Source organism: Callospermophilus lateralis, unplaced genomic scaffold (genome assembly GCF_048772815.1).
Source record: "Callospermophilus lateralis isolate mCalLat2 unplaced genomic scaffold, mCalLat2.hap1 Scaffold_161, whole genome shotgun sequence".
Taxonomy (NCBI): Eukaryota; Metazoa; Chordata; class Mammalia; order Rodentia; family Sciuridae; genus Callospermophilus; species Callospermophilus lateralis.
Window position 1 is genome coordinate 1,862,873 of NW_027512709.1, and position 13,324 is coordinate 1,876,196.

Below are 13,324 nucleotides of genomic sequence, written 5' to 3' on the forward strand. Positions count from 1 at the left end.
TTGTCCAGTTGCTTTTGCCAAAATACTATAATCTAGTTACAGTAATTTAATATTTGCTTAGATTATTTCCATAAAGCCTATTTGGTTTTATTATGATTTTAGGAAATTCATACAGGAAGTGAACAAAAGTAGATGGATAGGCCTAAAATATTCAAATTGGGATGCATTACAGATATATTTAAGGTATGGACATATAATATCTTTCTAACTTTTGCAACATGAAATAGCAAATCTCATGGAACATTGAATATTTGACTAATTTGCCCTGTAGCCCTCATTAAAGATAGTGTTAAGCAGTTATTTATGAGACAAGCACATTTAGTTTATTGTGAAACTCATGATTATATATCTTTCCAGGTTTGAGGTGTTTTTATTTAATATTTGACCATTAATAAATGGCAGCTTGGCATCAGAACAAGAAAAACACTAAAATTTGAAAACTGAGATATAATCCTTGATATTTACCCTTTTCCTTCTCAAGAGGAAATCCATGTATTGAAATACTATTATATGCTATGAGAATTACTGAAGCCATTTTATTTATCTGACCTTATTGATTATTTGCAACATTATTATGAGTAACAAGTGATTTATATACAGGGATTGAGGTTCAGGAAAATCAAATTGCCTAATTTTATGCACTTTCAGTTTTTAAACTTATTGAGGCAACCTTAGAAAAAATATTTTGAGTCACATGAATTAATTGTTATTCATTTAACATATTTTAAAATGTCAACCTAAATATTATTGATATGTTGGCTTAAATAATTGTCTTTTTTATTATAAGGATTCTTAGCAGCCTCCCCAGCATCCATCCACTAGATGTCAGTAGGACCCACCAGGTAACACAAAAAAATATGTCAAGATATTGACAATTGACATCTTGCAGGCAAAATTGCCCTAAACTGAGAACCACTGTTATAAATTCACACAATAAAATAAACAAATGAGTCAGGACATCTTAGCTTGCATGGGTCCCTGTCCCTTCCAAATGACAGAAGTATTTATGCAGCATATTGAGAAATATTAAATTTGGATGATTCAACTTTATTGAAAGCTTAAGTTTTGACTCTACTTTTATAATATTTAAAGATGAAGATGCTAAAAGAGCAGCACTTGCACAGATCAACATTATTGGACACTAAATAAATAAACTAAGTGCTAGACAGTGAGTCAATGCCTCAGAGAGTTATTTATTTAGTCTTACATCAGGCCACAAAGTATATACTAGTGTCCAGTTTAACTAATGACACTGGAAAATAGAAAGTGCAGTTTAGTTCATCAAGGTGAAAATGCTCTTAGAAGTACGAGATCACTGAGTCTCATGCAGGTTGATCGCAGGATCTGCTCCTGAACTGCAAATATGGCAGGTTACAATCAAATCACTCAAACTCTTGTGCTATGCATTTAAAATGCAGTTCATCTGAATTAAAATTTGATGACAGTGGAATATATTTGACCCAAGTATAAGACTTGGAGGGGAAAAAGAATGGAAAACTATCTAACTGTGTCCTATACTGATGACATATATAAAGGACAATACTGGGTTAAAAAATATATAATTAGGGCTGGGATTGTGGCTCAGCAGGAGAATGCTCGCCTAGCACAGGTGGGACCCAGGCTTGATCCTCAGCACCACATACAAATAAAATGTGTTGTGTCCATACACACCAAAAATAAATTTAAAAAAAAAAATACATGTATATAATTAAAATAAATTCCTCCTGTCTCCCTTATTTTTTTTAACATGGCTGATAGAAAATTTACACTTACACATGTAGCAAACATTCTAAATTTACATTATATTGTTAGTAGACAGCATTGGTTTTCTCTTTATTATACCCACTCTTAGTTTCAAAGTTAGTATGAGATTTCTATGATACATTGCACATGAAAGATTAAATAAACAGAACTAACTTTGTGTATCTAATAAAATGATATTAGAAATTAAAATCAAGTTTCTTGAATGTTAGATGATTTAGGCTATCAAATGACATTCTAATTGCCATGACTGAGTGTTCCCAACAGTCAGATACAGTTGCAAATGTTCGTAATATAAAAGATAATTTAGCAAATAAAAATCACTAAATTATGTTTCCATCCATATTTTAAAATAATGAGTCAGGAAGCAGGATGTGCTAAAATCCCTTTAAATATATTGTGCTTCACATTTAGAATTGAACATTGATGTCAACACATCTCTGTCATAACTATCACTTTGGCCTTAACATCTTTAACCACTCATTTTCTTCTCATTTATATAATTGAGATCATAACACTGATCTGAATGAGTTGTTCTGATTAAATAAGGTAGGTCAATAAATAATATGGCACAGTGACCTATAAAAATGCCATTTAGAAAATGCAAAAATTATTGCAGTTTTTTCCTTTCATTATTATTAGCATCTTAATGATTATTATTGTCACTGTTACTACAGCAGGGTTTATATACTGTGCCTAAGAGATGGCAATCAAAAATTTCAAGTTAATAAAATAAAAAGAAATATTTATTAAATGAATGAATAAAGGACTCACAGCAATTGAAAACATAATCAAGTGTATTTTCATTGATCATTACTGCCTATAAAATGTCTAATTTTCTTAATTTAATTAGAATCGATATATTTGCTTATCAAATGTGCTATTAGTGAATGGACTGCATTTTAGACTACTGAGAATTTAAGAATATAGTACTAATCCAAATGATTATTAACTACTGATAAAATACATTTTTTTTCCAAAATACTTTGCTCATTGTACATTGTGAAATTAATTAGTTATGGCTTATTCTCTTCAATTTGCATGTTCATTCTCCTGGTAAAAGGCTCAAGATAAGAGGTGGCCAGGAATACATTTGTAATCTAAAATTTGTTTTATTTAATTTTTAATTGGTGCATATTTATTATACAGAATTGTGGGTTTTAATATGATATGTTCATACATACTTTAAAACAAAATATGATCAATTTAACTCCCCAATACCTTACTCGCCCTACCCTCCTCCCTACCTCAGTCCTTCTTTCTCCATCTTAATGATCTTGTATATTTACAGTGTTCTTTTTTTTTCCTGTTATGAAATTTCTTTTAAATTGTTTATATCTTTAAACCTGTTTTATGGAATTATGTGTATTTATTATCAGTTTGCTTTTTATTGTAAATTGACAAAGATAATGTGAAGATGAAACCTGATTTCTTGAAAATAGAGTACATGGATGCCATCCTTCCTCATTGTCCTGGGATCAACCTTATGTGTGATGGGCACTTGCATCAAACACCCAGCAAGCAGTCGCCATGGGTACAGAGGCAGGCCATTGGTCTTCTGAAGAAGGTTCTATCTGAACTTAACATTCCTTCACATAAGTAATTGTAGGCAATATAATTAAAAAAATACACTACTAATAATCACATTTTGATTAAAAAAACAGAGAAAAGAATAAAATGCTTTCAAATCATCCAACAGTGCTGGGGCTATAGCTCAGTAAATAAATAAAATAAAGGCATGCTGTCCATCTAGAACTACAAAAGTAAATAAATAAATAGCAAAAAAAAGAAAGAAAAAAAGAAACCCACAGTGAATTCTTACACTACCATTCATTCTGAGTAATAGTCTTCAAAGATACAAATATCACAAAAAGCCATTGCATTTTATATTTTAATATTTTATTAGGAAAATATTTAAACCAAAACACTAACTGAAATGGAGATATATTTAGAAGTAAATATTCAGCAAGTGATGAGAAATTAGATTATCACTAGAATTTGATTTTTATGTCTCATTTCTAACAACATTAAATTCCATCTTGAAGTATAGGCTCTTTTAGAATAGAAAAAAATTGATTTGGTCTTGGGTGTGTCCACTGAGACTCATTATCATTCTCTGTATGTACAATTAGGCATGTAGTCACACAAATTTGTACAAGAAAAAAAAGAATAAATGTATGAATTATAAGGGCAGAGCTAGGGGGTCTTAATATATCCTGAATTTATTTTGAGGATTTGAAGTGTTAACAGTTGACATTAAATACACAGTGATTGGAAATATTTCTCAGGTTTTAGAAGATTTTTCTATATAGCCCTTTCTGATGAAGTATTTATAATTTGTCAAATTATATTTTGCATCATAAAAATCTACCTTTAATCTAGCATCCTTTTATTAAGTTCTAAACAGAGAGGAGTGAATTGTTAATTATAACAGTGCATTTTCAGTAAAATATTAAACTAAATGTATAAATATAAAGATGTTTGTTAATCACAGCTCCTGTCTGAATAAAATATGCCTGAAATATTTCATTTTATTTTGAATAACAGTGAACTCATCAACATATAGTTTTAGTTCATTTGTTTAGCACATTTTCAAGTGTTTCAAATAAAATTGATAGTTCCTTTTTTATTTCTTCTTTTAACTCTATTTTGTTTTATTTTTCTAAAACTTAAAAAAAAATTTCTAAAACTTTCTTCAGAATGAGCATAAATTACCATTAAAGGCCACTTACTCTGTGGGAAGCGAGGTGGATTGTCATTGATGTCTGTCAGTGTGATGTTCACTGTGGTGGTCCCAGACAAACCTCCCATCTAGCCACCCATGTCTTTGGCTTGGATGACCACCTGGTATTGTTCTCTGTTTTCTCTGTTCATATTTGGTAAAGCAGTTCTGATGATACCTGAAGAAAATACAAATACTTTCATTATTCTAACTGGATTTTCAGTTATTATTTGATTCAGCTCACAAGTAGTATTTTTAGACTAGTGAATTTTTAAAAGATATTCTTTTGATATTGATTTCTATTAATTGTAAAAATAATTCCATATAAATATTTTCTGGCAGTTCCCAGTGTATTCTAGAGTCATCTGAATCCATGTATAAAAACACGAAAACAATTACATTTCCATTAGCATATTTGATATTTTAACATTGAGTTTTGTCATCTTTAATTGTGGCATCCTCAGACTTTCCTGAGTATTAATGCTTTGTTCTCATTCTCCCCTCTCTGTACTAATAAAGATGACAAAGATGGTTAAATGAATGAACACCGATTCATTATTCCTGACCTGTTTCCGGCTCCACAGAGAAATAGGGCTGCCCTTGAAGTATGCTGTAAATGACTCTGGCGCTGTTCCCATAGGAAGGGTCATCGGCATCTGTAGCTGTGACTTGTACCACAGAAGTACCTGAAGTATCCAAACTCAGCTTAGTTCTGCACAGTACCAGAAGGAGGAGCAAAAGCACTCGTTTTCATTGAAGACTTCATTGATGTTTGTCTTTAATAATGACCACTTAATAAAACTTTTACATATAATTTGGATGATAATCAATTATATATGTGTGTGTGTGTGTGTGTGTGTGTGTGTGTGTGTGTGTGTGTGTATTTCATGAACTACTAAAATAAAGTTCATATTTATAAGGGCTTTATAGTAAGATGATAAAGTATAAATATTTGATTTTTATATTTATATAGTGTTACTGCAGTTCAACTTTAAGTTCAACTGCATAATCTATATTTAATCAACAGTATTTTATGTATAAAATAGATAATGCTGCAGTTTTTCAAATGTTAACAAATATGATCATTTTTCAAATTCTCAGTTTTGATATTTAAATTTATTTTTATATAATAGATTTGTTTTTTTAAAGGCATATCTAAGCACAAAGTAATAAGTCTGTTCTCTTCCTCACCCCTGCACTAATTAACTCTAAAAATAATTAACATCTGATCTAGAATACATCTTTATGAATATATTAAATTCTAAACTTAGAAACAATCTAAGATGATCCTAATTTTTATGAACTACTAAAATCTAATAAAGTTCATGATATTTATAAGGGCTTTAGAGTTAGGTGATTGTCCCAAGCCCTTGGAATTTAGTAAGTAAACATTAAATAACAATCCAGACCAAATCTTTTGAGAATTGCAGTTTAAAACATTACTATTTAAATTGTTACATGTAAAAAAAAAAGTCATCATAGCGGTCACATCAGTTTAAAAAATGTACATACATTTGAAATGTGTGTATTTGTATTAAATTCAAATGTGTGTCTCTCTAAAAATATTATCTGAATTTCTTGGTGCATTTAATTCTTTGTCATCCTCTATCTAATTAAAAATGACAGTATTAGCATTATTCTCCTACAAATATGTTTATTTTTATTTAAATTGAAAAAGTAAACTCCACTTTCTTGAATTTTACCCTTTTCATGACTTCTGTTTTATAAGTTTCAAAATTCAACCTTGTAATTCTCTACCAGCAAATGATTAATTGTGTGTTTTCAACTGGAGGTTTATTTCAATTTGAGATTCATATCAGCAGGTTTAAATATATTGTATATTTTTATATACATGTATATTTTATGTATACAAATACATATATGTATGTGTATGTATACATATATGTGTTATAATAAATGAGTATCTTAATACATAATAAGAAATAAATCAGTAATTGAATTCCATTATTTGGTATATATAGATAAGCTAAATAAACTCTTTTGGTAATTTGTAACTAATACACATAGATAAAATTCTATATTGCATTAATAGTAATATTTTTCTTGTGTGTATGTGGTACTGTAATTAAACCCAAGGCCTCGTGAATGCTAGCCAAATGGTCTTCCACTGTGCCATAAACCCCAATCTTTCTATTTATTTGAGACAGGTTCTCAGTAAGCTACTCAGGCTGGCCTCAGGATTAGAATTCTCTTGCCTCCATCTCTCCAGTGACTGGCTTTACATGTGTGAACCACTGCAACAGGCAATACTATTCTTAAAATCATTGGCCACCTATATCTGCAGGTTCTTTATTTTAGGACTCAATTTTCCTAGGTTCAAAAATATTTTTTAAAAATGTATATCTACTGAATATGAGTAGAAGTTTTTCCTGTAATAGTCTCTATCCAATGTAGCATAGCTACTATTTCTATAGCATTTTCATTGCAGTAGGTATTATAAATAATCTAGAAATGATTTAAAATACATGTGTGGATGGGTATTCATTGTATGCAAATACTGTGCGATTTTATATGAGGAAATTGAGCATCCAAGAATTTCAGTATCTGTGGGCAGCCCTGAACCAGCCTTTGTGGAAAGAAAGAGATGACTATAATTATATCCTAGGACAGAATTTTACACAACTGTTAAACAAATCCATGTGACATAAAATTAATATTCTCACATTTTTTATTGAAAGTCAATTTTTAATTAATTTTTAAAAGAAGATCTATCATATATATATATATATATATATATATATATATATATATATGATTTACAAATTCACAAGCACTGTGAAATGAATTAATTTCTTTTTTCCTTATTTCCTAACTAAAATAATGTTAAACATGTAGTCTTGATAAGGAATATAAAAAATGTTTTCAGTTAATTTATCCTAATATTTTAAGTATTTCTTGAAATTTTTCATGTTTTAAATATCTTCATAATGCTGTAAATAAACTTACCTACAACAGACATTTCAGGAACACTAGCTGTGTAAATTTCTTCTGGAAATGTTGGTTCACTGTCATTGATATCATGGATTTTTATCATAAATTCAGATTCTGGCTCCACTGGCCGCAGAGTTCTTCTGTTAATTGCTTGCGCACGTAGAGTGTAAAAGGCCATTTCCTCCCTATCAATTCTTATTGTGGCATAAATATCACCTGTTTTTTTATCAATAATAAAAAGAGTTCCAGCTCCATCTCCAGATAAAATATATTTGAGTGATCCATCTCCTTTATCTTGGTCTGAATGAAGCTATGGGAAATAAAAGTGAGCATATCCATGATAACGTTTAAAGGCGAATAATGCTGAAAGAATTCAAAGAAGGTCCTTCAAATCCCATCACAGAATAATGGGGTCAGTAATCTTACTTCTGGAAATGAGAGTTGAATAGGTTTGATAACGCTCATTTATATGCTTTAAGCACCAGGAATAGTCTTTTATGTATCATTGTGATTTTTTTTATAAATGGGAAAAAGTAATAAAATGAACCAAATCCCTTCTTCCCTTTACTTGGTAAATAACCATTTTCATGGGCAAATAAATCTGATTGAGACAGCAACCATCAGTCTTGATGTGTTGTTGTAAACAGTTCTCTCAATCTTTTGCTGTATGGAAAAGTCTTTAACTCTCATATTTTGCAGGAATTTCACCTTCTACAAACTTATTATTAGTCATTGTATTTCTATCGGGGAATTAGAAATATTTTAGGATTTGTAAGATAGACAAAGCTGAAAAGCATAGTGTATACTTTAGGAAAAATATACACCATTTTTGGTTCAAACAAAAGACAGAGACTACCTCATAAATGTTTGTAGGTCTCATAGCACAAGTTCAGATAGAAATCTACAAAAAAACACACAATATATATGTCGTAAGTCAAATTAAAAATTATTTGATACTTATTACTAAAAAAAATAGGAAACTATAAAATAAAAAATGTTCTGGCTTCTTGCCTTATCACATCTATCTTCTTAAAATCCTTAAATGGCAAGACAATGCAGGGCAAGTCTTTTTCTTTCTTCCTTGCTTGTGTCCAAAGAAAACCACACTCAATCTTTCAAAATTAATTCACATCAAAGAGCTTTGCATGCATCCACATGGACATCCCATTCCAGTACCATCAGAGTGAGTACAAATGCAAACCCAGGAATCTGTGTGTCATGGGAAAGTTCCATATATTCTGCCTTTCACCAGATACCCACCTATAAGGTCAGCCCCCAGACTTATGGATACAGGTATCAGTGAGTGAATTTGGTCTTAAGAAGACTTGGAGAAGAGATACCCATAGAACCTAAAGGAAGCCCAAGGATGTTTGAGCAGGTAGTAATGTGTCCCTCATGCATTGTGGATTATAAAAATGGATATGGATTCTAGTGAGTGTATCTCTTGCCTTCCACTGGATTTGTGTCCTTAAGGAATGAGGTTGGCCATAGGAAGCACGAAGTTTGGCTTTGAAAACCACAAGGATTGTAAGGTTTTCTTCACTTGTAGCACACAACCAGTAAACATTTTTATGTTAGGATTACAGTTTTATTATTTGAAACAAAATATTACACTTCAAATTTTTATTATTTGCCTTAAGATATATTTAATAAATTGTAGATTTTTCTTAATTTCTAATATTAGCACTATCAACAAAAGTAGTTTGATTTTTAATGATTATCAGTAATTTGTATTTACCTATCAACTCTTGAAAAATATTTTTATTTCTCTTATTTCAGGATTGATAACTCATTATTACAAATATAATGCAAGACAGAAAACCCAAAAGGCATATTCACTTTAGAGACAAAGATAAAGAAATTAGAGAACAAAATTTTAAATACATTTTTAGCTATTCATAAACAGTAAGGTAGGGGTGGAAAACTCAGGAAATATCTACTTTTAACTGAAAAGCTCTTAGAAGTAACATATGATTGTGTTGTCCAGGGAACCATTCTCAAAAAGTCACAAGATTGATGCTTTTTAGTAAATGAAAATGCACATAGTTGCTGGGAAACTTTCCAATTATATGCATGTACCACACAGTGGCAATTTTCCATATGGCAGATCTAGGCATTGCACATTTCTTTCTGCCTGGGAATCAAAATAATTCAAGAAAAGAGCATTGATAATATCAATATCCATCATTTGAACAGATGACTTTATGGTTTGCAATAGACAGTTCTGATTTTTTTTATTCATTCAGTAATTTGAATGGATAAATATTTGTTTATTATCAGAAGAGTCAGGTACAACTAAGTGAAATCAAAAATTTCATTCTAGTTCAATGAAAGATTCAAACAAAGTGTGGATGGATATTCACAGGACAGCTACCAAACTAGCCTACAGGAATAATGGAGGGTTTGTTAAGTATACACAACCAAACTACCCAATTAAGAATAAGAAGACATTTGAACTAGGAAAAGTTTTCCATTTTACAAATTTTACATCTTAGAAAAGAGGATGAATATAGAACATGAATTTTGGTCAAGGATATAAAGCAAGATATGAAACTGATTAAAATCAGTTCAACTATTCTAATCAATAAAACATATTTATAAAGCTGCTCATATGGTGAGATATTAATTTCTATAATGCTGAATTTTAAAATATAAATCACAGCAGGATTTTTACCTATACTTATATTATACTACAGAGAGTAAAAATTAGATCCTATAATTGGATCACATACTGTGGGAGTTTCCATTGGATTAGAAAATTGTACATGTAGCAGGGAATCAAAGAGATGAGAATTGTAAGTCAGACTGTGACATTAAAAATTGGAAAATGAAGGATGTCTACTTTCTCCAACAGAAATATAACTAAGAGAATAAAATAGTTATAATTCTAACCATCGCATTAGTTTTCTCTATGTATTTGTGTTTTATTGTTAAGAAACTATAGACAATAATTTTTTGAACTATACAATATTGAAGTAATGATAATTTGTATTTAAAGAAAACTTTACTTACAGAGGGCCACAAGTAAACTCTATTATATTAGTTAAGAGTAATAAATAAATAAATATATTTTTTTTAAAAAGAGTAAGACATGAAGCTGGATGTTGTGATGCACGGCTGTAATCCCAGCTACCAGGGAAGTTAAGGCAGGAAGATTTGCAATTTGAGACCACCTTTAACAACTTAGTCAGACACTGTCTCAAAATAAAAATTAAAAAGGGCTGGGGATGTAAATCACTGAAGAGTGTCCCTGCATTAAATTTCAAGTACTGCAAAAAAAAAAAAAAAAAAAAAGACAGTAAGCAAAGGAATTAAAAAAAAAAAAGAAACAAAGAAAAGAAAAAGAAAAACAAATGTTGGAACTGAGCACGTAGCTCAGTGGTAGAGCTTTTGGCTAGCATGTCATGTGTGAGGCACTGGGTTCAAATATCAGCACCACCTAAAAATAAATAAATAAAATAAATGTATTGTGTCCATTTACAACTAAAAACAAACAAAAAGAAAACAAAGATTAAAATGACCTTATTTACTGTCTTGATATTAACCTCTGTTTAATGATAGAAGGGTTTTTAAAAAATTGAGAAATGTATAAGTAAAAAACTAAAATTGATATCTGTCATATTAAATGAGTCAGAGAAATGAATTCCTATACTCTTGAGATTGAAGAAAATGCCTCTTCCCGAAGATAAAACCCATGGTTGTTAAAGGCAGCTCCTTGCAGGGACACTGAATGCTGATGCTTTCCTAGCAGATATAGGAAGAGACAAATGGGCAATCCTTCTCCTCTATTTTTACATATCTCCTTAGTTTTCCAATCATCTTTTCTGAGCATACTCTATTCACATGTGCACTGGCATTGTTTCCTTCCGTCATTCTGTGTATGTGTGATACATTTTATTTCTTGTTCTGCCTCATTTACTAAGTTCAGACAATAATTAATTATTATGATTGCAACCCTCTAATTACTCTTCCTTTTTTATTTGGATATGAGGCGTCAGTGCTTGAATTTGTTAAACATTTAATTGAATAAGATCACTTATTTTTGTTGCAGAGAAGAGGCATCAATGGAACATGTGTTAAAAAACTTATCGCATCTATTTACAGAGAAATAACTTTCATAAGAACTTGTCTTGTGCTATTTTATTATATGAGACTAAGTTTTCTTTAAACAGGGAAAAAATATTAGATTATTATGGCTTTAGTTTCTCACTAACACCTGTTTTGCGGTGTGAAACATTTGTGCCACAAATCTTTAAGAAGAAATTTATGATAATACTGACCTTTTCTTTCCTTGAGGAAAGCCTATTAAAAATTCACAACCTGCTGTGTTACTTGTAAATTCACAAGCAGATAAAGGACATGGCAAGATACATGACAACTAATGAAAATAGAACAACTGGTACTGCACTGCACATTTAAAAGTCATCTTCCTATGCCTTAACTTTATTCAGATATGTTTAATTATAACATCATTATGTTTGTTTATATTGACTAGTTGTAATATTTAAAACTAAGCAATCCATTTATATTAAAGAATTATTTGAAATATAAATGATTAATAAATGCCTGGTAATTTGAAATGTAGCACATATCTGATATTTTTATAGAATTTCTAATAAAGCAGTTATTTGAGATATTTACATAAAATAAAGCTTATAAGCTAAAAGGAACTCTGGATTACCCAGCTTAGGAACTAGAGAGTCAATTGTTTATTACATGGAAGTTAAATCAAGAGTAAACTCCAGGATGGGTTCATGTTGGAGGATCCTTGTTTCACAGTGTTCAGTCTGCTATAATCAGCTCCACAGACACATAATTTCTATACAACAGAAATTTACATTCACAGTTCTGGAGGCTGGAAAGTCCAATAACAATGTGTCAGCAGATTCAGGGTCTGCTGACACCTTCTCTTCCGTACCTTCTGGCTGTGCCCTCCATGGCAGAAGGAACCAGGGGTCTGCCTGAGGCTTCTTATATAAGGGCACTGTACCCATCTTATTCCTGAAGGCTTTTTAACCTGCACATTCTAACCACCACCCAAAGGCCCATCTAATACCATCACCTTGGAGGATAGGGATTCAAAATGTGAATTTAGGGTGAAAAATATATTCAGACCATAGCAAATCTTTTACCTCTTGATAGCAGTTCATTTTTTTTCTGTTCATTCATAAAATAAGAAAATATCACTAAAACAATAAAAGAATCTATCTTCAGAGTACATAGACGTTTAACATGTTACTGAAAGAATCCATAAAGGCTTTTACCTCATTTTTCCACTTTTGGCTAGAAAAAAATATTGAAAAAATTTAAAAGTGAAAATAAATATCAAGCCAGTCATAGTGGCACATGCCAGGGGTTTAGGAGGCTGTGGCAGGAGGATCACAGGTTCAAAGCCAGCCTAATCAGTTTAGAGATGCTGTAAGCAACCTGGTTAAACCCTGTATCAAAAATAAAAGGGGATGAGGATATGGCACAGTAATTAAGTGCCTTTGGGTTCAATTCTTGGTAGGAAAGAAACTAAAGAAAAGAAAAGAAAAGAAGAGAGAGAGAGAGAGAAAGAGAGAGAGAGAGAGAGAGAGAGAGAGAGAGAGAGAGAGAGAGAGGTGGGGGCGGTGGGGGAGGAAGAGAGGGAGAGGGATAAGGAAAGGAAAAGAAAAAAATACTAGTACTTCCTGTAAAAGTCAGATGACTAGTTCTGAGAAATTTCTTCTATTGTTTTTATTGTGAGATTCTTTCTTATTCAGAATATTAAGACCATTTTAGATATTGGTAATTGTTAGTATTTGACTCCAGTCCAAAATCTGAGAAATAATTGTATAGATAAGTAGAATCACATTTGTAGTGTTTATAGTTCTCTGAAAGATGAATTTTGATAAAAGAATCAAGAGA

At 30.9% G+C, this 13,324-nt stretch overlaps 1 protein-coding gene across 1 annotated transcript in view; it reads right to left on the minus strand.

The window, feature by feature from the left end:
* The window catches only part of LOC143640279 (cadherin-10-like), a 94,253-nt gene extending 81,824 nt beyond the window's left edge, over positions 1 to 12,429 (minus strand). The window contains 4 exon segments of the mRNA XM_077108130.1: positions 4,494 to 4,661; positions 5,050 to 5,169; positions 7,451 to 7,745; positions 12,274 to 12,429. Of these exon segments, the coding sequence (XP_076964245.1) occupies positions 4,494 to 4,661; positions 5,050 to 5,169; positions 7,451 to 7,745; positions 12,274 to 12,429 (739 nt within the window).
* Positions 12,430 to 13,324: the final 895 nt, after the last annotated feature.